The following is a 25,084-nucleotide window of genomic DNA, read 5'->3' as shown; positions in this document are numbered from 1 at the left end:
CAAGATGTAAAACCGGGAAGCACCGCGGCCATACACAGACACATAATCTCCTGTGGGGGGGTGGCGGCTACAGCCGTAGGTCAGTCACCTGTGAAGACCAGCATCATTTACTCCTGAACCAGCGCAGAGAAATGATGATGAAAAATTAAATTTAAAATTAAATATAAAATTAAATATAAAATTAAATATAAAATTAAATATAAAATTAATTATAAAATTAAATATAAAATTAAATATATAATTAAGTTAAATTAAATTAAATTAAGTTAAATTTAATTAAATTTAATTAAATAAAAAAAAAGAAAGAAACTGCGCACATCCTGCGCAGAAGCCCATTGAACAAATTCTGCGCAGAAGCCCGATGCGCACATCCTGTGCAGAAGCCCGATGCGCACATCCTGCGCAGTTTTTTTTTAAATTTAATTTTTCCTGTTTTTATATTTAATTATTATAAAGTTACATAGTGTTCATTATTTTAGCAGTTAGTAGGAGAAATCTATCCTGTTTAAAGAGTTTAGTATATTGGCAGCTAGAAGACTGGTGAGAGTGGGATTTGAAACTGGGTCCGCCCTGTTAAAGAGCGAACGCTTTACTGACTAGGCCACACAGCCTGATGATTGTTGTGAGGGAATTAAGCACACTAAGAAGATGGACAAATTATCGTGTGTGCGTGTGTGTCCGTGTCATTTTATGCTGCTTCTGATAAACACTTCAGAGAAAATCTTTTCTACTTTACTACATATATTTGACAGCCTTACTCAAAAGTTACTTTTATATTTTTGGCTTTTAGATACTGGATGATTTAACCTTCTTTAAAAGCCTATTGTTGGAGAATAACCCAGTACTTTTCAAACCTTGACTTCGGCCATTACAAGACTCACAGTCTGCTTTGATGTCCTGAGGCTGCCCCCTGCTGGCTGCTGGCTTCCTCTGCTTCTCTAGCTTCTACTTTTAATTTCCTGTTGTGTTTCTAATAAATATTAATGTCGGTGACATTTCCTTGATAAATGGGTGGAGGTTATGTTTTCATCTCTGATTTGTCAGTCAACAGGTTTATGTAATAAACTACTGGACCAATAACCACACAACTTGGTAGAAGGCAGCTGCATGGATCAGAGATGAAGCATACGGCTCTGTTGAGCTCTACTGAGTGCTTGGAAAACGTCAGACCAAGTGAAGCCACTTTATTTCAGCGTGAACAGAAACAAAAATAAGGTAGTACTTCACAACAGTTCCTCATAGAAGCATGATGAATACAAAGAGAGGTATAAAAACCTTCCCATAATGCCAGCACAGTAGGGACATTTGCTGATGTCACCACCTGTGGCTCCGTGGACAAGCAAGCCAGCATCTAAAACATCCTCCTGGAAGGCTCCCTGTGTGAACAGTCAGGCTGTGGCTCGCACAGAATTTGCGCTTCTGCCTCAGGTGTGTCCCTGACGCTGCGGTGATAGACTGCGGTTAGAGTCAAAGATGAATAAAAAAAAATTATCAGGTGCACAATTCAGAAAGCACCGCAAAGTAGAGGAAGAGAAGAAAGAACAATATAGAAGTAAGAATCACCCCGATTGTGGACATCATTAATGTTTATTTGTGACGACATCTGCCTGTGTGTGCATCTGTTTACAGTTCAAAAGTTCTTGGGGATGCATGACAGTTAGCGTGTGTATGTTGGGGGGCGCCAATTTGAAAACTCGCCTAGGTGGCCAACATTGCCAGGGCCGGCCCTGACCAGTGAGCTGAGCTCCCAACTACGGTTCGGAGACAAGACACTGGCCAGAGAAGAAAACACTTGGAATACGTCGCTTGTTTGGTCTGCATATGTGTGCCATGGCGCGGCGGGGGCTTGTGAGCGCCGCGGAGCATGTTGGGGCGAAATTCTCACAAGAACTCAAATTAATGCCCTGTCAGATATCAAAACACATTTGGGGAGAATTGATGACAGAGAGAGTAATTTTTATTCTTAAATATTGATGAATGAAGACAAAATTGGGCTCCAGCAGAAGGGCAATTTTCTCATCCAGGGCAAAAGGGCCAGTGCTTGAGCACCACTAGGGGTCTATCTGTGCGCGTGCCTGCCTGTAACCACTGTTTTCCTTAAGTCAGATTGGACCTTACTTGTTAATGCTATAATGGAACACATCTCTGGTGGTGATGCGATGCTGCCCTCTGGCGTAGGTCATGTGACCTGCAAGGACCTACTCTGAACCTATCTGCATGTTTCCTCCCATAATGCCTTGTTCGCCTCCCTCCTTTTGGACTTCCTTCATATCCTGATCCGTATTTATCGCAGTCTGTTCAGAAAGAGTTTTTATGTTTCAAAATTATGGAAGACCCATCTCAAAATTGTGTCCTTGGTGTTTCTGACTACTGACAAACTTCACAGATCACTTACATGAAGCCCACAGTGTTTCATTGTTATCTGAATTTATAAACAAATGACCTGATTATCCTTTAAGCACTATAGGTCTACTACATGAATTTGGAATTTGGACTTATGGAGGTGAAAGTGAATCATTCTTGCATTCCTGAGTTCATGAATGGTAATGTAGGGTCTCCAACTTTGAAATGTTAATCTTATTTCCAAGCCGAAATTTCAGCCAGATTTAATGAAATTAAAGTCTATATACTTGCACATAAAACGTGTGTCCATGTATTACTTTTTCAGTTTCCTTTTCTTTTAAAGGTTCAGTGTGTAGAATTTAGTGACATCTAGTGGTGAAGTTGCATGTTGCAGCTGATTATCCCCTCACCACACCCTCCCCTTCCAAACATGACAGAGAACCTGTGGTAACCTTCAGTTGTCATAAAAACTCAAAGGGTGTTTAGTTTATCCAGTCACGACTACTGTCAAAAACATGGCGGCCTCTGTAGAGACGACCCCCTACATATGTAAATATAGTGTATTTATACATAAAAGGCTCATTCTAAAACAATAACTTGTACAATTTAGATGAAACATCTGGTGAAAACATCAAAAGGATTATTTTGTATTCAATTTCTGCTAATAAATCCCTTCACCTAAATCTTACACACTCAACCTTTACATTTTCAGTAGGCTCTGATGTTATTGCAGCTGCTGCACAAACGAATTAATTCATTGTGGCAATAAGCTGAAAAATATATATGAATGAATCCCCTACTGCTCCTTGAAATACAAATATAACTGGGTAATAAAATGTAACTGTTGTTTTGAATTGAAAAATGTTAGTGGAGTGAGGCAGCAGTGCTCATGTCAGCCTCTAGGTGTCTCTGCTCGGTAACAGATGGCTTCTCCTGGGCCTTCATAGAGCAGGAGGTATAGTATGACGCTCTCTTACCTCCAAACTCTCATATATGCGGCCACAGTTAAATAAACTTCACTTGAACCTGATTACCATCCATTTCCTGCTCCACCTACACACACACACACGCACACACACACAAACACACACACCATCACACACACACAAACACGTCCCCTTATCACATGGCCCACCTGCCAGGCTGCAGCTGCACTCACTCCCAATGTGGGACGTGGATGGATAACGTAGAGCCAATCAGGAAGCAGGGAGCCGGCGGTGGACGCTCCCATTGGTCCGGCCTCCCGTCCATCGGGGCGGATGAGCCCAGTGAGAGAAGCAGCGGTGTTTCTGCAGCAGCAGCTCAGTGATGTGAAGGGGGGATATCTGCCGTGTTTACTAAACCGAGGAGGGTAAGTCACTGTTTGTGTTTGACGAGCCGCTGCTGTGTGTTACCTGCTGCAGGTGCAATGCTCTGTGACATACTTACTATGTATAAAAACATCAACCCGAGGCTGATGCGGAGTTTAATTTGATTGCATTGACTTTGAGTCCTAACAAATCGTGTCGATCTAACTTGTAGTGTTGCAGCTGTAACCTTTAAAAGGCTGTGTTAGTTGTGCTGCCATCAAACGTGGTGGTTGCAAGGTGACAGGCTCAGAGGATCATCGTCACAGCAGTGTGTGTGTGTGTGTGTGTGTGTGTGTGTGTGTGTGTGTGTGTGTGTGTGTGTGTGTGTGTGTGTGTGTGTGTGTGTGTGTGTGTGTGTGTGTGTGTGTGTGTGTGTGTGTGTGTGTGTGTGTGTGTGTGTGTTGTCATATAAACAGTGCAGAGATGGTGAGGGAATCGTTTGGATCACAAGTAGAAATGTGTTTCTCTGCTTTGCTTGTAAACATGGCAGCCCCTGCATGCAACGGTGTCGTCACCCTGTGTGTTTGTGCGTGTGAGTGGCAGGATTCATGCTGCAGGCTTGTGAAATGTTGATGAAGTGTTATATGTGCTTATACAACAAATGCCGGAGTGGGATGTGTAGATGATATAAGGTCAAGGACGTTAGGTGAATGATAGGCAATTTAATTTAAATTTGTTATGATGTGAGAGGAGCAGTTTGTGTTTTAAATCTCTGCATTGGCATCCAGGTTGTAAGGGCCCTAGATTTGCAAAACTGTTGATATCATATCTAGGTTTGAGCGATATGGCCAAATGTTATACCCTGATAACATTTCAGCCGATATTGATGATTATCAAGATAAATGTCACATTATTATTTCTTGTATGTTTAAAGACAGATTTTTGCTCTGAGTGAAAGTTTTGGCTTTCAACTCTTCTTCATGGGCAGAACATGACAAACACATGCACAGAAAAACAACAACTCTTAGTTAGATCAATCATCTGTTAAACCTCCTCACTGTGCTCGGGTAAAGATTATGTATTTCAGTTTTGTAATATTGATATTGAGGAACATAATATTGCAATTCTCGATTGATATTGTTTGATTGCCAAGTCCTACTTGAAATACAAAAGGTCTATCGTTAGGTCTCAAGAAATGACCATAACATGTTGTTTAGACATCCTGTGTCTGTTAAGTCTGATATATCGCTGCATGCTACTTTATCTCTGATAGCATCTTGACAGGCCAAGTGATGAATGGCCAGAAATCCTCCTCTGCAGTCCGAGCCCAGTCACTCTGTCTGGGGAGCGACCACTAAATTTGGACCGCTTGAGTGATCAACATGGCTCCCGTCATGGAGGGCACACACACCGTCTTGATCCTGTATGCGCCCATCCGTGAGCTCAGCAACATCAGCCTGTATGACCCCAAGAGGCCGGCCCAGAGCTTTAAGTACAAGAGCCGTGCCCCTCATTCAGAAAGCGCCGGCAATGACCATGACTGGGGAAAGGAGGATCTTGCAGAGTCCGAACAAAGAGGCCAGTCTTCCTATACCTCGGGAGAACTCCTCAACTCCCAGCCGGCAACAAAGGAGGTTGTTGCAGAGCTCTGCTGGCTGGCGGCAGAGCACCACCAGTTGCTGGTGAATCTCTTATCGCTGTGTCGGGACTGTGCCAACAAGGTCAGGATGGGTAACCAGGATGGGAAAATCCAGGATTACATGGAGGGTCAGGAAGCTCACGTTGGAAGTCAGGTTCTCAGCAACAGCAGCAACTATTCTCACGCTGTGTCTCCGGAGCATAAGAGAGCCACGTCCAAGAGCAAGAAGCTGAAAAAGTTTGGAAGCAAGAAGCTTGACTGTGCGGAGGATTTCCTGAACAGTAAGATAAAGAAGAAAGTTATAAGTGGGACTTCAGGCACCCAGAAGGGTGTGGCCGTATCTGCAGCCTCAGTAGTGGAACCGATCCCAGGTATTCCATCCACCGTCCATGTGTCTGACAGCCCAGCGACCGGCTCCTATGTCAGTGCTGTCAGTAATCCCATCCTGCCAATGGAGGAACCCTTCCAAATCGGCCGTGAGGGCTGGGACTTCATGGAGGACAACCGGGCATTTGAGCCCGACATGTATTTCTGCAGCGACTTCTCGGAATACGACAGCGAGCTGGGTTTCGAGTCGTCTTATTGCAGCCTGATGGAGGGACTGACCCGACGGGAAAGTGGGAGCAACCTTCGACCAATTAAGAGGTTTGACTCTCCGGTGGAGACGTTATCTGAGAATGCATTGGTAGCCAGGTCCGCTCAGCAGCTCTGTGGCAACGACCATCAGAGGAATGAAGGGGTCAGGGTGGTGGCTAAAGTGCAGGATGTGGAGGGGAGCGTGCACCATGTTAGCCATACCAGCCCAGAGAGGGAAGGGTCTGCAGAGTGGAGAGGGACAATTGGAGCCCACCTGGCTGGGGTTGGTAGAGAAACGACAGGTAACAAGCAGTCTGAGGGGCTATGGTTGCCCCTGTCCAATACAACCAACCCTTCACCCTCAGCCAAATCCCACATCAAGAGCTCATCTTCTGCGTCTCTCGCTGGGGTCTTCAACACCTCGTTCCCCGCTTCAAACAGCCTCCAGAGCATGTCCCCAGTCCTGTCCCCTCTGCCCTGTAAGCAGGCGAGCCCACAGCTCAACCACCGTATCGTTCTGCTGTCGGACAAGGATGTGGACCCGGCCAGCGAAGGCTCCAGCAACATTGACAGGTCCAAAATCTTCACAGATGTCATCGACAAGAACGGCAACAAGCGCACCATCACCCGCCTGGACCTGAACCTCAGCAGGAGGCCGAGCACCTCCAAATGGAATTCCTCCAGCAACTCCACAACAACAGGTGAGTTATGAGAAATCCCGCCTCTCCAACTCCAACAGCACTTTGAACACACTGATTCATGCCTTGATGTTAATGTTGACGTCCTTGGTTTTTTATCGTCTCAGACAGGAGCATGAAACGGTTGTCAGAATGTGCCCTCGCTCTGGAACTGCTGGAGCTGTATTTCAAAGATCAGAGCAATATGCTTTGAGAGAGATTCATGTGTCTGTGTGGGTATGTGTGTCTGTGTGTGTGCGCCTCACGTTTTTATTGAAAAGCTCCAGCAAATTGTGTGCATCGCAACTGACAAACCATTTCTGCAGGAGGAGTTTCACTTTTTGTCACTCCGTCACAAGCTAAACCAACAGAAAGGCACTGTTTTACAAAGCGTCTCCTATTAGGCTTTAACTGGGGTGTTCTCGTCCTGGCTTTGACATATGACCACAAATTAAAAACTACCCAGCGGAGTTGAACAAGGGGCAAGCGGAGCCTGAGAATAGTTTGGCCAATGATCCGTTTTAACGCTCTCAGTGCCGCGGGAGGGAAAAGGCAGAGATTAGGAGTGGAGTGTCTCAGATCAAAGTTGACACAGAGCTTGAACTGACCGGAGTTCTTGTGAGCATGGTGTTAACTGAAGCATTGCCAATTTAGACTCGGAGGGATCTGCTGTCCCTCCCCTTAAAAACCCCACATCCTAACCTCTTTCACAGGAAGCTGACAAAGGATCACGGACCCAGGCGGCACAAGGTGGGGGAGAAAATAAGGATTAGAAGTTCCTTATCTGCAGGACTCCTTTCCCCTTTTTTATAATCTAACAATGACAGAATAAATGGATTTGAACTCTCGCAACATACATAATCTTTACAAAGCCACAATAATGTCACAAGCTTAGATCAGCAGTGCCCCTGTGACTTTTAATCATCGCCTGCCGGCCAGTCTTTCTTGTCTGTCCAGCTTCTATTGTCTCATGCCACTGTGTGAGCTCATACGTGTCAGCGGTTTTCTGTGTTGGTTTAAAGTTTATACACCTTCACTGGAATCTCTCCAAGCTGCACAATTCAATTTGATGCTTATTATTAATATTATCATTATTGCATTAGGTACCTCTGTACCGTGGTTAATCAACAGTTTCAGTCGGTGTCATTCAATCTCTACTTGCAGCAGCAAACAGATGGCCTCCCATTGATTATGTAATTCACTTAAAGACTGTGGATATTGTAGATAGTTTAATCCCTATTTTCAGAACAATGCTGCATTTTTTTTTTTTAAAGGAAGCCCCAGAGTGTTTTGAATCATTACATCATAGACTATGGTGCCAGCCCAAGCAGCACAAGTCAGCAGCGCTCAGCAGCAGCAGCAGCAGCTTTTAGAGGGAGGAGGGAGGAGTGCTGAGCTGTGTTGTGCCGAGCTAACTGAGGAACAAGGGTATGAAGAACCCAGCTTTACTCATGTATAAATAATTTGTATCAATTCCCACTGAAGTGATGTTGTCCCTCATACACGTTGGCATTCGTAAAACATCAATAATTTTACGCTCCCATCTACGGGGGTAGGAGCGCAACATAATATCACTAATGGAGGTCCGGCCCCGGTCCCAAAAACTAAAATCACAACACCAGAACATCAATATAGTGCATTGAATTATAACTAATACTTGTGACAACAGAAAGTGGTACTGACTGGAAAACAAACACACTTCAGGGTGAACCATGGTCATAACAAGTAAACAGAACAAACCAAAAGACATTCATTAAACCCTGACTCCCTAAACTAACAATAAACAAGAGAAAAGACTTCAGAAGAAAATTGAACTTCAGCCCCACAGGCTCTGTGTGATGTACAATGAAGGTGACTAATCCTATTTACACATTAACCACTGCATACTACTCACAAACGATGTTTCACTTTATACGAAAAAGTTACATAAATGGACTCTGCCAAAAACCAGGAGAATTTAAATGCTAGAATGTTAAACATGAGCCAACAAGCAGCCGACACCTCTCCGGGCCGAGCCCACACATCCATCCTGTGAGGACCTTTTTATATACATTCTATGGTCAGGCCGGAGACCCAAAGATACTCCCAGTTTCAGAGTCCACACCCAGAGTCCAAAGACTGCAGATTGGAGACTCTGTTCAGACCTGGTGTTAAGTACAAGTGGTCACACGAGACACATTCAGGATGTATTTTAATGTCAGATGTGAACATCCTACTTAACGATGTCCACTTGGGTTCGGATCTTTCAGGACGAGTGTTAACACAAGGTCTGAGCAGGGCTTAAATTGTTAATTGAAATTGTAAATGTGAGTGTGAATAGTCGCCTGTCTCTATACGTTGGCCCTAAGATACATTGGCGACCTGTCCTGTCCCCTTGCCTAGTGTCAGCTGCAATATGCTCCAGCCCCGCCACGACCCTTAAAGGTTAGGCGGTATAGATATTAATGGATGGTACGGATAACACATATGCGATCTGTATCAAAGAAGATCTGCTTACATTGTTGCCTATGTCATGCTTTCCACATGCTTCGGGCTGCACAGTCTTCAAAGTGGTGCCTTTAATCTTAAACAGAAAGCCTCCGTCAGTTCTGCTGGATCCGAGCTGTTTACGAGATCGCCCTTTTGCTGCTTGATAATTGAATACACTTCAGATGTTAACACAGATAAATGAACATCACAGTGTCCAGCCAAAAAGGGCCTAAATGGGTCAGCTTGAAGCTCGGCCCTTCAATTGTCGAACTAATTATCATCCGGGCTCTTTAATCTCTGCTCTCCTATTGAAGCTCCGTGCCCGTTAATGAGTGTGCTTATGCAGACGTCATTTAAAACAAATTCTCTTCATCTACTAATCCTCCTGCACTGCAGTTTGTGTAACAGAACACCTTATGCATAAAAGTGTGTTGGGTTTGTTTGTGTTCACCATAGACGGGATAAAAAGATGGAAAACGAATCTCCACCTCCTCCTTCTATCCAGAAATGAAGCCAAAACATCCTGCATAGAACAACAGCAACAGAATATCTGAGTACAGGCGCACAAGTTGAGCAGATCTATGGCAAGCAGGAGAGTACAAGTTTTTCAGTGAAAGCAAAGTCTGAGCACAAAGGACCAGCTCTCAAACTGAAAGGCCACATTCTGGAACAAAGTAAAAACATTTATGTCCCATCAACTAACATGGAGGAGGCGGGATAATGACCTACACCACTGCTAACCCCCAGGTGGAGGGGCATTGACTTCACTTTTGGCGAGGCGAGTCATGTCTTCAATCTTTATACAGTTTATGATACTAACACAGACTAATGTCATTACTTTCTCTTTCTGTCAGCGATTTTGTTCCTTGTATAATCAGCAGAGAGTCGACCCCAACATCCTCTTGAAACTGGACAATCAAAAGAGACATTTTAAACTTTCTATATTAGGAATCTGTGAACACAACATGGAGATCCCTTGTATGTGGAAATGACTACAGTGAGTCACCAGTTGTGTGCGTTCGCTGCTTGGTGCGGGGCAGCTGGTGTAAAGTGAGTTCTTGTATCTTCTTTTAGCCGCCTGCTGCAGCTGTAAACAGTGCTGAGAGCAGCCAGAGTCAAAACAGCACAACTGTGGGTGTGAGATTCAAAAAAGTGCTTTGAAAGAGGCTGTAAAGCTCTGTGGAGCAGGGACGACCTGCAGCCTCGGTTGGAAACAATCTGTAGGCTTCTTATGACAATTGACTCCACTCACGTTACATATCATATCATTTAATATTTTTTATAGCCGCTTTAGGAGAAACTGTCGTCAGGCTTTTACCATTAGCTTCTCCCACCTTCGCTCTCGCGTTTCCCTTTACCCCACCCTTCCTAAATTCCTTACTTATTTTATTGTCTGACATATGGCCGGCAATACCATAATCAGATTAGTCAATACGTTCCGGGGAAGGTCATATGAACCTGATCAGCAAGAGTGTGTCAGCCTGTTCTCCCTGCGAGCTGCCATTCAACACAGAGTGCACTGCCATGCGTAGCTGCTTCGCTCAATGAGGACAAGGGCCGGCTCTATTTAGATAATGAGGTGGATTCTGCCAAAAACAGAGGCTACGAGTGCCGTACAAGCTGTAATGTCCACAAACAGAAACAAGGCACAATGTTCATTCTCATATAACAGGGAGCTTTTTATTCTCTATTCAACATAACATTACCTACACTGCCAACTGGGCAAACGCCAGTATCTCCCATCTTATGCTTTGAGAAGTTTTTAACATGATCAGCTAAACCTTAAGTCAGAGTTTCCTTAGGCCTTAAAATGTCATTACCTGAATTTTAGGTGTTAAACACTATTAGGTACTAGGTCTTCAAAACATTCAGGTATGTCTCTGATTATAGAACTATTTAGTGAACGCTCCTTCCACTTTGCTTCAATATGGGATTAGATAGGATAAAAGAAATTAGATAGGAATGTTGTAGTTCTATATTGATGATACAGATATTAATCACTATAATAAAACTACAAACAAGGCAAACGTGGATCTGATAACTGATAGTCTACAACAGCTCATTAGACTTCATCTCTAGTCTATGGATACCTATTCTCCGCTCTGTTACTTCAACTCATATGGGGAAGTATAAATACGTATTCAAACATTTTGCACCCACGATTCAGCTGCATTTTAATTCGAGACATCAGCTGCATCAAAACAAACGGGGAAAGAAAAGATTGTGTTCGGGACTGATGAATAAATTAAAATAAACAGAATGAATCCAGAAAGAAACCAAGAAATCATGATTAACTATCTAAAATGTCATTCCTTAAAAAGCCTTAAAAGAAACCTGCAGAAGCCCTGTGTTTTTATGCATGCACTCACTGGTAGATTGAAGCAGAGATGTCCTTTCTCTCAGTCAATGCCCTGCCAGGCCCACTGAACACACCCTGCCCTCTTCCTTTATTGTTTTATTTTCCAATCATCCTCCAGAGCTGCATTTGAAATGAGTAAAGACGAGTCTCTGAGCATCATGCTACATCTCTGCTAAGGCCCTCTGGTCACCTGCCGCACAGTTTCCATTTGTAGCCGCCTGTATTTACACGAACCTCAGGACTGAGGGCCAACACCAGTCAATCAGCTGGCCTGACGGCTTTGAAAGGCCAACACGCCTGTGTGGAAGAAAACAGCCGTGACAGGAGCATAAACCAGCAGGGTGATTCACAAATCCTTAACTTTTCATGATTTATATACAAATCTGTGATCCTGTGTAAAAGTGGTGGAGGAGGGGGTAGGAGGCTGCCAGATGCACTCAGCGTGCCCCATGGCCCAGCTCATTTGCTTTTAATGTGTGTTGGATTTTAAGTGGATAAAATAGGGCAGTGGGTATGCTGGATAAAGCTGTTTGAGAATGAGACACAATGAGAGGGGAGGTGGTAGAGTTAATCCGTTATAGAAATACAAAGAGATATTTTGAGCTTGCCTGTCCTGCAGTGGTCCGCTAACAGCAAGACAGCCACCGCCTGTGTGGGTTTGAAAAGACTCTTCGCTCTTAATGGTTTCATGTCTGCTTCACAGTGTTCAACACAGCCTGAGCAGAGCTTTCCCTGACCGCCGGATGAGTGAGGCCTAGCTGACGGAGTGATTAATCTGTCTCAACCGACACACCCACCTCTCAGTATCAGACGCTAGCTGCCCTCTGACTGAGCCGCACTAAATAATACTACTTCACAGGGCCACTGAAACCCCCACGCTTTCTGGCAGCTGCTCACTCACACGCATGTGTTTTGACTGTCAAATGACTGCACCTACAGTCGGCACCTGCAGGTCTATTTACTCTAGATGTCTGAAATACTATACCGCTCTGACTTTCCTGTGGAGGCTTTGCATACTGTTTAGAGACTCCAGACAGCATCTGGTGCACTGACGCTGTCTTGGTTTGGGATGATCCAGTTAGCGGCAGGTTACTCTCCGTCAAACCAAACTTGGTTTGCCCTCTGTGTTCACTCAGTTACGGACTCAGTCTCGGCTTTTAGAGCAGCAGAAATGGAGATTAAACGGCAATGAGCCCACGATTGTCCTCGGCAGCATTGATTGTAACCTCACTGAGTGTATGTGTGTGTTCGACAGATGAATGCAGAAGCTGCTTCACATCTGCAGTGTTGTGCTTTACTTCACTATGTCCCCGTCTCGAGCAGTAGCAGCAGCACCAGGCCTCCACTGCAGTGTTTTTGAAAATAGGGAGAACGACGGGCCCCTTTTCTCTGCCTGTCCAGATGGTGGCACTGTTTTCCTCCTTATGCGTATTTAATTTGGTGACAGGTTGGCTGTAAATCATGGGAAACAGACTGTTTAACCGTTATGTTTTGGTAGGCATGAAGGAACATAGCTAAAATTTCAGTAGGCGTTCATCGTTTCCTTCTTTCATCTATGAACACCTTGTCACAGGAGAGAAAGACAGAAAGTGGGAGAGCCGTTTCTGATCAATAGTTTCTTTCCTTGGCACAGACTGGCCTTTATCCGAGGCAATTTTTGGAAGAGCCCCAGCCTACAGTCAGCAGTTCCCCGCTGCGGGACTGCAGGGCAGCATTATCATAATGAAAAGTTATTAATCTAATCCTGCCAAAGTCCCAGATAAGTGGAGGGAGGGCAGGCGCTGCAGCCGTCTCCAAGTGACTGCCCACAGAGTTAGTTTTCTGTGTGTGGGGGGGCTTTCATATTATCACATCATGTTTGTATTCATATAGTGGATGCTGAGCTGCAGTACAGTAATTCCGCGTTCCCTGTTCAAGGTTGCTCATTACATACCGAGGTTATGGGATGCTTTAGCATCTCATCGAACAGGAAGTGCATTGCTCAGTTATCCAGCTCATAATTCTGGCCACCAACCGTTCAAGGTGTTGTCTTACAGCTGGAGGGAATTGAGAACATCGAGTTTCAAGATCCAAACCCTCCCCCTCCCCCTCTGGGTTTTCTCTCCTCCGCTTCCTTATTCTTGCACCTCACTGTCCTTGCCCCACATCTCTCTTAACTTGCACTTTTTATCTTTTCTTGCATGTCTGACTCTCCAGAGACGATGAATGCATGCAGCAAGGCATGAGATATTACATTTAAAGTCGTTGAAATAGCTTTTATGCTTTCTGTGTTGGCTCTCGCAGCAATAGCCTGGTTCCTCCTGAAGTTAATACAATGTGATTTGCTCAGGGCAGTGACACATGAGCAAGGCTATGCAGGCTCAGTCTACATCTGCATAGGGCCAGTGAGTAGTTCATGTTAAAGGCCACGTTCTATGAAATGTGAACTCCCTCGGTATTCTGCATTCAAATAAGCACAGAGGAGTCTATTCAGATTTGGAATTTCTAATTTAGCTTTGTTAGAGGAAGATGGTTACCTGTGCCATTCCATTGTGAAGTGTATTTAAGTCCTTGGTCAGTAGAGGGCAGTCTTTCTTAATCCAAATTAGGGTGTAGTCTTGTATTTTCAACTCCCTCAGGGCTTTGAGATGACTGAACACACAAGCTCACACAAGACACCTAGGCTACTTCTATTTGATATACAACAATTTCTTGAATGCAAATCTATATTAAACAGGGATGTTTGTTTTTAAGAACAATGCTCTCTAGATGTCTTTTCTTATTGGATCAGTGTGGCTTCCTCTCGGGGTTGACGATCGGAACAGGCCTGGCTAAGTGCAGATAAAAATAGCTTTGTGCCCTCTTGCCTACAGCTAAACTAGTGTCTGACTTGCTGCCTGCTTGATGCTAAAAGGCTCTGATGCCTGCTTCCTACCTCGTTCAATATTTGTAGCCCAGGCTGGTTTCACAGAGAAATAGTTTTACTCAGACACTGCTGCTTATTCAGCCTCATCACACCTGATTGCACCTGTTGTGTATATCCCTGCATTGATTCCTTGCACAACATGTGTGTTAATCCCCATGTGGTCGTGTGTGTGTTTGTGTTTCTCTGCAGAGGATTCTCTCTTGCGTCAGGATGATATTTGGATGCTGGATGGTGATGAACCTCAGGAGCCTCTTTCCTGTGTTCTGCGCCCTGATCACCTGGACTTCCTACGCATCACGCCGCCAGAGGATGACATCATCGGGGACACGCCCTATTATCCCAGGCTGGAGTGCACGGTGAGGAAAATTAAGCACAACAAACCCCTTAAGATCACAATTTGCTGGAAGGCACATTTTTGCTGGTGGAGCAGTGTTACTTGGTTATATCCCCCCCCCCCCCCCCCCCCCTTTTTGTGGGACTCATGAGGATTTTTATTTTGTTCACTCAGGCGTTTAACCACCTGATCATGAATTCTTAGAGGTGGATTAACAGGTCATGGATTTTAATCTGTAGGCTGAGGTTTTAAGCCAAAACTGAGATCATTCCACTCAAACCTCACTTGTTCAGAGCAAACACAGAACAGATTGAACTACTCTTGCTAACATTTTGCAATGTTTTTGATGAATTGCCACGTTTTAGAACATAGAGAGAAATAGTGTGATTTCCTAATGTTATGTGGCTGAGTTGCAACACAAAGATATGGTTGCTCACAGTGTGTGGTTAAAACAATCCTACTGTACTTTATTAACATTGTTTCTGGGAGTTCAATAGGTTTTAATTATGCTAATAAGAAGTACAATTAAGGAAGTATCATCATGCATCATACCTTGCAAAGGTATTCATTCCTTTGGCAGATGAGTGAGATAACCCGGGTGTGGTTTTAGGCGGGTAGTGTATCGGTGAAATGCCACGCATTGTTTTCCCCAAGACACAACAAGTGTCCTGACTGCGAGCACAATCAGTTGACATACCATCACAAAGGCTGTGCTGTACAGAATGAGGCTGTTTTGTTGTTGTAAAAGTGATAGTCATCAGACATACCTGGCTGTGGAATGGCTTCTTTGTCATTGTCAATCATTTTCATTTTATAAGAAACCAGAATAGCACTATAGACTGCATACCTGCACCAAGGCCCAACAGTCCTCTTATGAGACCGCATTCAAATTCACTAGATTTTTATTTTCATTTGAATCTGAACTACATTACACACACTCATCATTCCCCTAAACTTACCCGAGGAAATGTTGAAAAAAGCCCTATCTGTTCACATCAGAGCCTAGTCGAACTCCTTCTAGTGCAAACTGTCAAGGGGATTTACTCCTTGTGTGTGTATGAAATACCACTGCTCTTACATAGCGTGATTCCATAGGGGCCCCCCTTTCCAAAAATTTAAATAAATCTCAATTCCCCAAAAAATGCAGTTACACATGGATTTTTTATTTGTTTTTTTATTGGTAGCAGATATAAAATTATTGCAGCGACTGAAGGTACAAATTACATCAGTATTTCCATTTTAATGCAATCCTTTTGCCATTTGTTATTAAATATGCAGTCTTGAGAAATGTCCATTTCTCAAAAGTATCTTCCCCCTTTTCTTGTTTAATTTATCATCATAAAACTGGACAAAAATATTTATAAAACACTCTTTCAAACACAATTCTGGGATAAGTGTGTCCTCCGGTGACTCCAGCTGAGACTGAGCTCATCGAGGAAATCTGAAAGATCAAATTCAACAAGGATGACCTTTGGTTGCTAAGGGCGACCACAGTGAGAAAAACACTAAACTGACATTTATACAAAAATCAATTAGAGGTTAGAGCCTGTAAAGATAAACTAAAAATATAGCGTAAACACTACAGAAGGTATTTCTCTGTTTTTTACTTTCAGGGATTCTCCCTGGATTGTATTGCCTGTAGCTTACTTGGAAACTCTGTCATCAAAACTTAACTTCCTATTTGAAAAAAGTCAATGTTCACTATGTACTGTACATTGACATATTTCAAATAGGATGCTTAAGGTAAGTGAATCAAAATGTGTTGTTTCTTCCTGAATTCAGGTTGTGAGCTGCTAATCACACATTAGCCTGTTAGCTTGAGTTGGATGCAACACAGGCTGGCTAATGACACATTAGCGTGTTAACTTGTTAACTTGCTAGCTTGAGTTGGAGGTGCCACAGGCTGCCTGATGACACATTAGCATGTTAGCCTGTTAGCTTGAACTGGTTGTACCACAGGCTGACTCATCACACATTAGGCTGTTAGCCAGGGCTGGCTGTACACAGACTAATCACCACTTCTTAAGCCCTGTGTTGCAGTAACCCACTGCGTAATGCCGTAGTGCTGCAGTGCTGGTTCATGGCTGCCGCTCTCTGTACCTGACCACAGACTTCACCTCCCCTCTGTGTTCGCCCTGTTTACCTCCACAGCCATTTTACGGGAAGTGAGCAGAGGTAATCAGACACCTGTGGTGCCAGGCCGAGCAGGTCCCCTCCCAGGAAGGGAGGGACCTTGAAGGGAGGGAGGCGTCCTCCCCAGACCGGGTAAACCAGTGAGACACATTTTTTTTCCCAACCTGAGAGAGTTTTTTTGTCTCACATAGGAAACAGCACACACTGCTTTCCTGTACACGGAGACAGACACACACTAGAAGAACAGCTCAGTCATGGATTCCACAGAGAGAAGGATAACCGGCAACTATGGATAACGCTGCTCCACTTGCTGGAACATATGGGAATGTTTTTGTGAAACCCGAGTGAACTCTGTTCTCCTGCTATCCCAGGGAGATTACAGCAGGACATGCTTCCAGTCACTGAGCGGCTTGACCTCACTTGCATGGGAGTCGTGCTCGCACAGAGGAGACTGGACTGCACTGCTGTCAACACACAATCTGTAGTAGTCTTTATGTGACATCATGAGCGTCTACTACATGCAACGTGTACTGTATGTGTGTCACTAAACAAGATTAAGGGATAGTGTTGTTACAGTTGGCACTCTCCTGAAGAAGGTAAGAGGGGCTGGGGAGATTTGTCCACACAAAAGCCTTTTGTTCCCGAGCCAACGGCTAGAGGTGGAACAGGACCAGCTTGGATAACTGGAGGGGGAGATCAGAATGTCACCATTTGTGACATTTTGAATTGACACTTTACTGAAGCAGCTACCTGTTGGGTTTTACCTCTCTTTGCTCTCAGGTGGTGAGACACTTTGAGCAACAATGGAGAGTGCAAGTAACAACTCCGGGGAGCAGGGGAAGCAACCCTCAAGCTCCTATCTGGATTTCTTCAGCAGTTTCTTGAGCCGGGATAGATCTGCGTCTTCAGGCGTGCAGTCGGCTGTGCTGACTTCTTTCACGGAGCTGTCGGATGGCGAGACACCTCGTCCCAATGATGGCCAAGCTTCCGACAGTGAGAACAAGCGAACGGGGAGAGAGGAGGTGATTTCCTCTGTTAAAGGGCAGAAGGCGGAATCGTTGAAAAATGGCAAAGAATATGGTGAAAAAGTGAGAGGAGCAGCTGGAGCCCCACTTGACCCAGATCTGGTCAAGGTCACGAAGGTGGAAACGCATAGTGACACAGAAAATGAGGAGGAGGAGGAGGTGTCCCTTAGCAACATCAGCCTGTCAGAGAAGCAGGCAAAGACCAGCGAGCCCATCCCACCTGAGGACAATAATACAATGATCCATGGGGACGGAGATGAGCTAAATAGTTCCATTGAGTCAGAGTCAGAGTACAAAGTGCCTGTGTTTAGAACACACAAATTTACGGAGAGATCCCGCATAGAAGCTATTCTCTACTCAGACAGCTTCCTGAGCAGATCCAGCGCTAGGACAGGTCTCGGCTCCTCTAGTACCAAACAGAAAGAAAGCTGCACTCCCAAGGAGAGCACCACCACAGTGTCTGTGGATGCAGAAATGAATAGTGGAAACAATGTGGGAAAAGAAGAGAGTGATGAGAATGCTGGCATAGATTGCTCTCAGCCTGTCCCCTCCATCATCTCCGGACCTCTTTCTTTGGAGACTGCAGGTCATAATGGTACCGCAGCCTCGCTGTCAAAGGAGTCTGATGATTTGGATCGTGCACAAAAGGAGGAGACATGTGAGAAAAGGGATGACGCTGAGGACGGGACAGAGAAACCTCACTCCAGTCAGGTGGTTGCTCCCACCACCCCACCTAAGACTCCTGAATTGTCAACCATAGTGTCCTCCAGCCCAGTGGCGCAATCAGAAACTGCTGGTTTAACAATTTCAGGAGCCCTGGGTGACATTCCGCCAAGTACCAGCCCTTCACAGCTCCCAACCGCTCGAAAGACGGCTGAAGCAAAAACCACCCCATCATCATCACCTGCAAGACCCTCCCCTAATTCCTCCACCTCCTCCCCGTCCAAGGGCACGGCCCTCTCTTCGCCACCTTCCTTCCAGATGCCAGCTCTTTTCAGTGGGTTGAGGGTGTTGAAGAAAGGAGCAGTGGGTGATGAGAGGGAAACAGTGTCAGAAATCAAGCAGAGGGACAAGGACACTGACCTGGCCTTACTCAACCTGAAGAAGAATGTAAACAAAGCCAAGCTTTTCCCTGACCAGAGGACAGCATCGCCAGCCAAAAAACTTGCAGAGCCTAGATCCCTTTCAGATACTAAAAGCACCGTTATGGGACAGCTCAGTCATCGGCTAAAACAAGAAAGCCCCGATCCCACCAAACAGTCAGATTTACGTCAGGATGCTACTTACAAACACACCAGGAAAGATACTGAGAATGTAGAGGAGGTTGCGGGAGGGAAGTCTCCAGCCCCAGAGGTACTTACATCCACACCTGAAAGAAAGAAAACATCCGACGTGGCCTATGAAACCTTCAGGAACATCTTTAGCGCCAAAACTGTCACAAAGGAAAAAACCGAGGCTGTGGATCTGGAGGCAGTGAAAAAGAAAATCAAGAATGATAAGGAAAATCTGAGGTCGATTTTTGAGAGAGCTTCAAAATCTCCCGGACAAGATGTCAAATCTCCCACAGAGACTATTGTATGTATCATTACCAAATCCACTTAAATTACATGTTTTTGGACATTTTAGTGGCAGAAAGCCTTGTATTTACTCAAAACGCAGGAAAAACAATGCCATTTGAGAAAACTTGCCCTCAGAAAATCTGAATATTAGCGTGATTTCACAACTCATATGCTTATACTGTTACATGTGTTTTCTTCCCATAGACAGAGGTCACATCTCCCACAGACAGCGAGGACCGGACACCAGGGCGGCTGCAAGCGGTGTGGCCCCCACCCAAAGCTAAAGATGAGGAGGAGAAAGTGGGGCTCAAGTACACAGAGGCAGGTGAGAACCTCACGCCTGTGGCTTAAGACAGTGTTACCTGGAATAACTTGGAATAACAGGAATGCTGGCAGATGATCACCCAGTCAAGCCTACACACTAACACACCTCACGCTGATTGTTTTTTCGGATAAGGGCCATTACTTTTAATATATTTGGAATGGATCTCTTGTGTGGGATATTTGTCCTTTATTGAATTTTGGAGGGCTCTTGAGCACTCACCAATACTCTTCAGTATCAGCAGCAGGGTGTAAGACAAACTTTTAATCCATTCAAGAACACAGGCTGTGAGGCTGTGTAAGTGTGTGTTGTAATACTGCTGTCTGTGTTGCTGCTGTTTTGTGGCACCACAAGGTCGGTTGTTAGAGTGGGCTAAAAACATTTAATGGAATCAAGTACACTCTGGGCAGCAAACCCTGTTTGGCCCACCTCTAAAGGTGTAATGACACAAATAGGTCAAAAGCACACACAGACGGATTCAGTCCCGAAAGCTTTTCAGTCATGACCTGGGTACAGTGAAATTGTGGTGTAACAGCAGTGCAACAGATGTTGGGTGTTCTCTGTGGTCTGTAGATTAAAACCAGCAAGTCTGGATTACTGGGGTGATTTGCTCGCAGGGATCGAGCTTTGCTCTCTGCTAAAAGAATAAAGGAGAGCTAAAGTTCAGACTTTGAACATATAGATAAACACCCGTTCATGTGCGAGTGCATATCATATTCAATTCTTTTCAATCTGTCTTTCCCTTCATTTTTCTTTCAGCCCATTTATGACCCTTAACATGTTGATAATGAAGTTGCACAATGTATATTTAGAATAGTTTGTTTTATTGATACAAAAGTCTTACTTGGATAAATCATTAACACAATAAACTGTTACTTCTTACAACAGGTTGTGAAATGTAATGACAGTCAGAGATTGTGCAAACAGAGAGAGAGAGATTGTGAAGCATCTTCATCGCCTTCCTTTGTTCTTCATTTTGGTCTCAATTGAAATTAGAAACTTCTTATGGAACCACATTAAATCCACTCGATCTATATTTTATCTTTGCAGTGTTGGTGCTTGTGAAAATGTACGTCTTCTTAAGTAATTTTAAATGGGTGTGGCAAAATGGCTCAACAGCAATAGTCAGATTTGGGACATTTCCTCAAGCCATGTAAACATTGAGGTGCGGTGAAGGTTGGTCCTTTGTCAAAGGAGCTAAAGTTGTCATAATTCCGCTGTGCATTGTCCAATCAGCACCAAGATTCTGTCACATGACCAGAGTCCGGGCCTGAACAGCTCCATATGAACAGTGTCCAATCGATAAAATTGCTCATGCTTCATCAGAGCCCCGACCTGAACAGATCTATCAGTCTGAATGTAGCGATAGGGATAGCGCCGCCTACTGGCAACAGGAAGTAAACCTCGTTCTACAGATTCAATTGGATCTACAGAAAATGGTCAACAGGTTGTCTGCACTTGATTGCATGGACCATAATGCTTGATTAATGGGCAGGGTTAGGGGTTGCTTGACGGGAGTGAAGTGTTTATCCTTCCAGCAGTGCACAAACCACACACGCAACACAGAGCCTTTTCGCCTGATCCCCAGCAAATGTATTGAATGCCCAAAGGCAATTTATTGGTGCCACGCTTAAGGTAAAATTATCCCAACTTTGTAAACTGGTTAGCTCTACTTTTTCGAGGAATAGAAGCCTGAACACTGTAAAGGCGATTAATCAAGAAAATATTAGTAGCAAATTACCTTTTAAATTGCATTATGCCCATCTATTAGCCTACATGTATGATAATATAAACAAGGTAAAAGCTATGGGGTGGCGTATATTTCAACTGTCAGAGCTGCCGCCCCAATCGAGGCAGGGCCTCAACCGGCCATTTATGCATGTCCACCCCCACTCTCTCTCTCTGCCCCCCTTCACAGCTTATTCTCCCTCCTATATATAAAAGGCATAAAAGGCCCCCCATATTAAACTACCAACATCATAGGTGTGTCACCGGTCTTGCCTACGATCATCATTTTGATAGTGAATTTCTGTTACTGCCACTAAGTAAATAGCTTGCAGCTTACAGCTTATTACTGTAAGAAAAGTACAAACCCTGTCCACAGTCATTAAATCACCATCTGACAAAGCCCATTTAATGGTCATTTTAAGAATAATATAAATCAACAGAAGAAAAAAAGAGACCCCAGGACATACTGAATCTCCTGGACCTTTAAGGCAACTGTGCTGAACTGACTCACAAATACAGAGCTGGGACAGAGTGATTTTCCCCTGGTGGCGTAGAGACAACCTGCTCGCGCACCATACCATTGGTACAATCAGTCAGTCAACCACCTAAAGCATGTGACCACTATGAGAGTCTTTTGAGGAGTATTAAGGCACAGTTGTACACGTGAAGAGTAACAAAGTCTGTGGTTATAGTGAATGCAAAAAAAAATGTAGCCAATATTACATGGGATTGAAAAGGGAAGTAGTGCTTTTGAGGGAAGAAATAATGAGTTAATTGAGGAAGCACGTGTACTAAAAGAATGTAATGAATTAATGAAAAAAAATGTTTGGGGTGAAATCAACTTAAGATCTGTGTTGAGAAATTAACTTGTGTCTGATATCGCTTATTAGGGCCCGAGAACTAAGAGTGCGAAGGCCCTATTGCTTTTTGTTTGTGAAAAGGATGTTTTTTTTAACTGTGAATTGTGCAGTCAGCACTAAAATGTTCACCTATGATCAGAGACCTGGCTTGATCAGCTCCATATGTCAATGTTGATTTAGGGTCATAATGCCACCTACTGATTTCCCATGAAATGGGGCATTTTTTTAACTCCACTGTGCATTTAATTAAAACCTATGATCATAGTCCCAGCCTGAACAGCTCCATATGTTAATATTAACTCAGGGTCATAGTACCACCTACTGATCAGCTTGAAAATAAAGTTGAAGTAACTCCACTGTACATTGTCCACTCGACACCCAAATTCACTTGATTATCCTTCCCGTGGAGCACAAAATCGAAAGCAGAGTCTCCACACTAGTTTAATATGCACCAAATTACACAAACTCATTATTATCAGTCCCCTGAACATGCCTGATATTTTAATATCAAGATTAACTATTCTCTGAGAAATCAAGGAAAGTGTTGAAAAACGCAATAAGGAAAACGTCAAACCATATGTTCCAAGAAACAAACGAACAGGGATTAAAACATAACCTCCACTGTGGAAGTAAATAAGACTTTATTCATTTAGAAATTAGAACCGAAGACTATCAGTGTTATCCTAACATGTGAAAGCAGTGGGAGAACATGCTTACGACATTGTGGTGTATATTTAGTAAGTTGTTAGGCGTAGCTCATGGGTGTAGTGCCTTTAACTTCATCACCAATTGTGAAGTGAAACTACAACTGACGATCATTATATTTAATGTGATTTTATAAGTCAAAGTCTAGTGGCATCGTGTTCAAGAGGAGAATAATGTTGTTGTGTGACATTTTTTTAACCTTGCAGTCTTGATCTTATCAGTACCAGCAGGTAGTCCAGTCTATTTTTTGCCTCGTCCGTCAAATGGTTTGGTTTGGCTTTTACCTCACCCGGCAGTAGAATCTAAACTGGTTGGTTGAGTGGTAAATATGGCGACCCACCCTTCTGTAGAATTTAGCCTCTAAAGACACATGTTGTGTTAATGACCTTTGTCTGTATAGCTCAATTTGATAGTTATTAATCACGTCATTATTTTAGGCAGAAGATCAACCTCTCTCTCAGTCATTACCTAAAGCTGTGATTATTGAGTGAAGTCTGCACTGAATATTGTTGTACTCCCATGCCAATGTCTTTGTTCTGCCTTCTTTCAGAGCACCAGGCTGCCCTCTTGCAGCTGAAGAGAGAGTGCAAGGAAGAGCTTGAGAGAATGCATGTAAGTTCTCCTGTGACCTGAGCAAACAATTACTGAAAGCATATTATGTAGGAGAGAAAAAGAGTCTGACAGTCAATATAAAACAGTAGAAAATTATGCATATTATTGAAATCTACATTTATTGATAATAATTCACATGCAGTTTAATTTCTGAGGCACCGAATATTTAGTCTTAACCGTAGTTAACGGCTCTGGACACAAGATGGCGCTAAGTGAGCATGAAATCATCCCGTGCTGTAGTTTATTTGATGCAAAATCTGATACTTTCAGAAGACAGGTTTTAGCTTTGGCAGGTTTTCTTAATATGATTCTATTTGAAGGTAAACTTAGCAGTCAACCTTTTTGTCAAGTTAACTTTTAAAGTTGGAAAATGCATGTTCTTTTTATTGAGCAAAGTGAAACAAACAGCAACGATTGAGAGAAATGAAAAAAGAACCTTACTACTCTTTAATCCTGATGTGCTTATTTGCCTCTTTGGCTCGGGGGAAGATTGATTTTTGAAATTAAAAATGTACTGGCACACAAGCCCTGCTAGAGGCCCAGCTTTAACTATAGTGACGGCATGTGACTGTGTGAGAGAAGAAAATAAGTACCTACATTTAACACATGTAGCTGAAGTAGTATAAATACTAATGAGGTGTGGAATTAAAACAAACAAACAAAACAAAGAAAATTCAAATTGTACTAGTAATGAGCCAATATGCATTGACAACATATATTTTATTTATAATAACATAATGTCCAAATCTGAATGTAAATGTGATCTTTAGCAATTTTATACCAAAAGTGAAATTATAAGATTTAGATATACCTATAATATATTTTAATCAAAACAGGCAACATCTGTACTCTGTTGATTAAAATAAATTCTGAATGACATTTCTACTGACCAGAAAATGTCATATTTTAAGTATGAGTTATGCTCCAGACGCAGCTCTGCAAAAGACATCTCCTTAGTCTCATTATATAATGGCTCCGTCCAGATTTGTTTTAAATTCATTAAAATCCGAGGTTTGGAGCAGTGTTCCACAGGTGGCTTTTTTCCCTGGTTGTGTTATTGCAAAACATTGGAATACCAATGGGAATATAGCTCTGGACATTTTACATAATTTGTACCACTGATTAATTTCTTTAAGGACTTTTATCCGTCGAAAAGTCTGACCTCAGAATCGGTTTCTCAGCCTGTTGACTTAAATCCTTTAATGTGACGTGGGACTCTAAAAGGGCTAATGCTGAGTCAGCCCGCAAGTATGGGCAGGAACGTGCCTAATGCTATTTGTGAACTGACATGACTTTATAAGGAACATGTGTATTTGCAAAAGGATTTTTTTTGTCTTTCGTGTCAAATCAATACTTTGCTTTGGGTTGGGTTGTTTTTCATTGTTTGAAATGTCAAAAGAAAATTGCAGTTACCAGATTTTCAGAGTTAGATATTAACATCAGCCTGGGGAAACTTGAATGGAAATAAGTATAAAACAGGTGGTGAAAAGAATGAATATGGCTTTTATTTTTCAACCAAGAATCACGTACATGGAAGAATAATTACATA

The 25,084-nt window shown here is 43.4% G+C and overlaps 1 protein-coding gene across 2 annotated transcripts in view; it reads left to right on the top strand.

Annotated features, from left to right (window-relative positions):
• The first annotated feature begins 3,643 nt into the window (after positions 1–3,643).
• Positions 3,644–25,084, top strand: part of LOC133962255 (formin-like) — a 55,163-nt gene continuing 33,722 nt past the window's right edge. Inside the window, exons 1-5 of one of the 2 annotated variants that reach the window (XM_062397784.1) lie at positions 3,644–3,694; positions 4,906–6,548; positions 14,447–14,613; positions 19,513–19,633; positions 23,474–23,535. In XM_062397784.1, coding sequence (XP_062253768.1) covers positions 5,015–6,548; positions 14,447–14,613; positions 19,513–19,633; positions 23,474–23,535 — 1,884 coding nt within the window. In that variant the 5' untranslated portion in view covers positions 3,644–3,694; positions 4,906–5,014. Of the gene's footprint in view, positions 3,695–4,905; positions 6,549–14,446; positions 14,614–15,804; positions 19,325–19,512; positions 19,634–23,473; positions 23,536–25,084 lie in introns of those variants that run through there. The other variant, XM_062397783.1, reaches the window with a different exon arrangement.

Source organism: Platichthys flesus, chromosome 10, assembly GCF_949316205.1.
Source record: "Platichthys flesus chromosome 10, fPlaFle2.1, whole genome shotgun sequence".
Lineage (NCBI taxonomy): Eukaryota > Metazoa > Chordata > Actinopteri > Pleuronectiformes > Pleuronectidae > Platichthys > Platichthys flesus.
The sequence above is the reverse complement of the archived record's forward strand: the minus strand, read 5'-3'. Positions and strand labels throughout refer to the sequence as shown.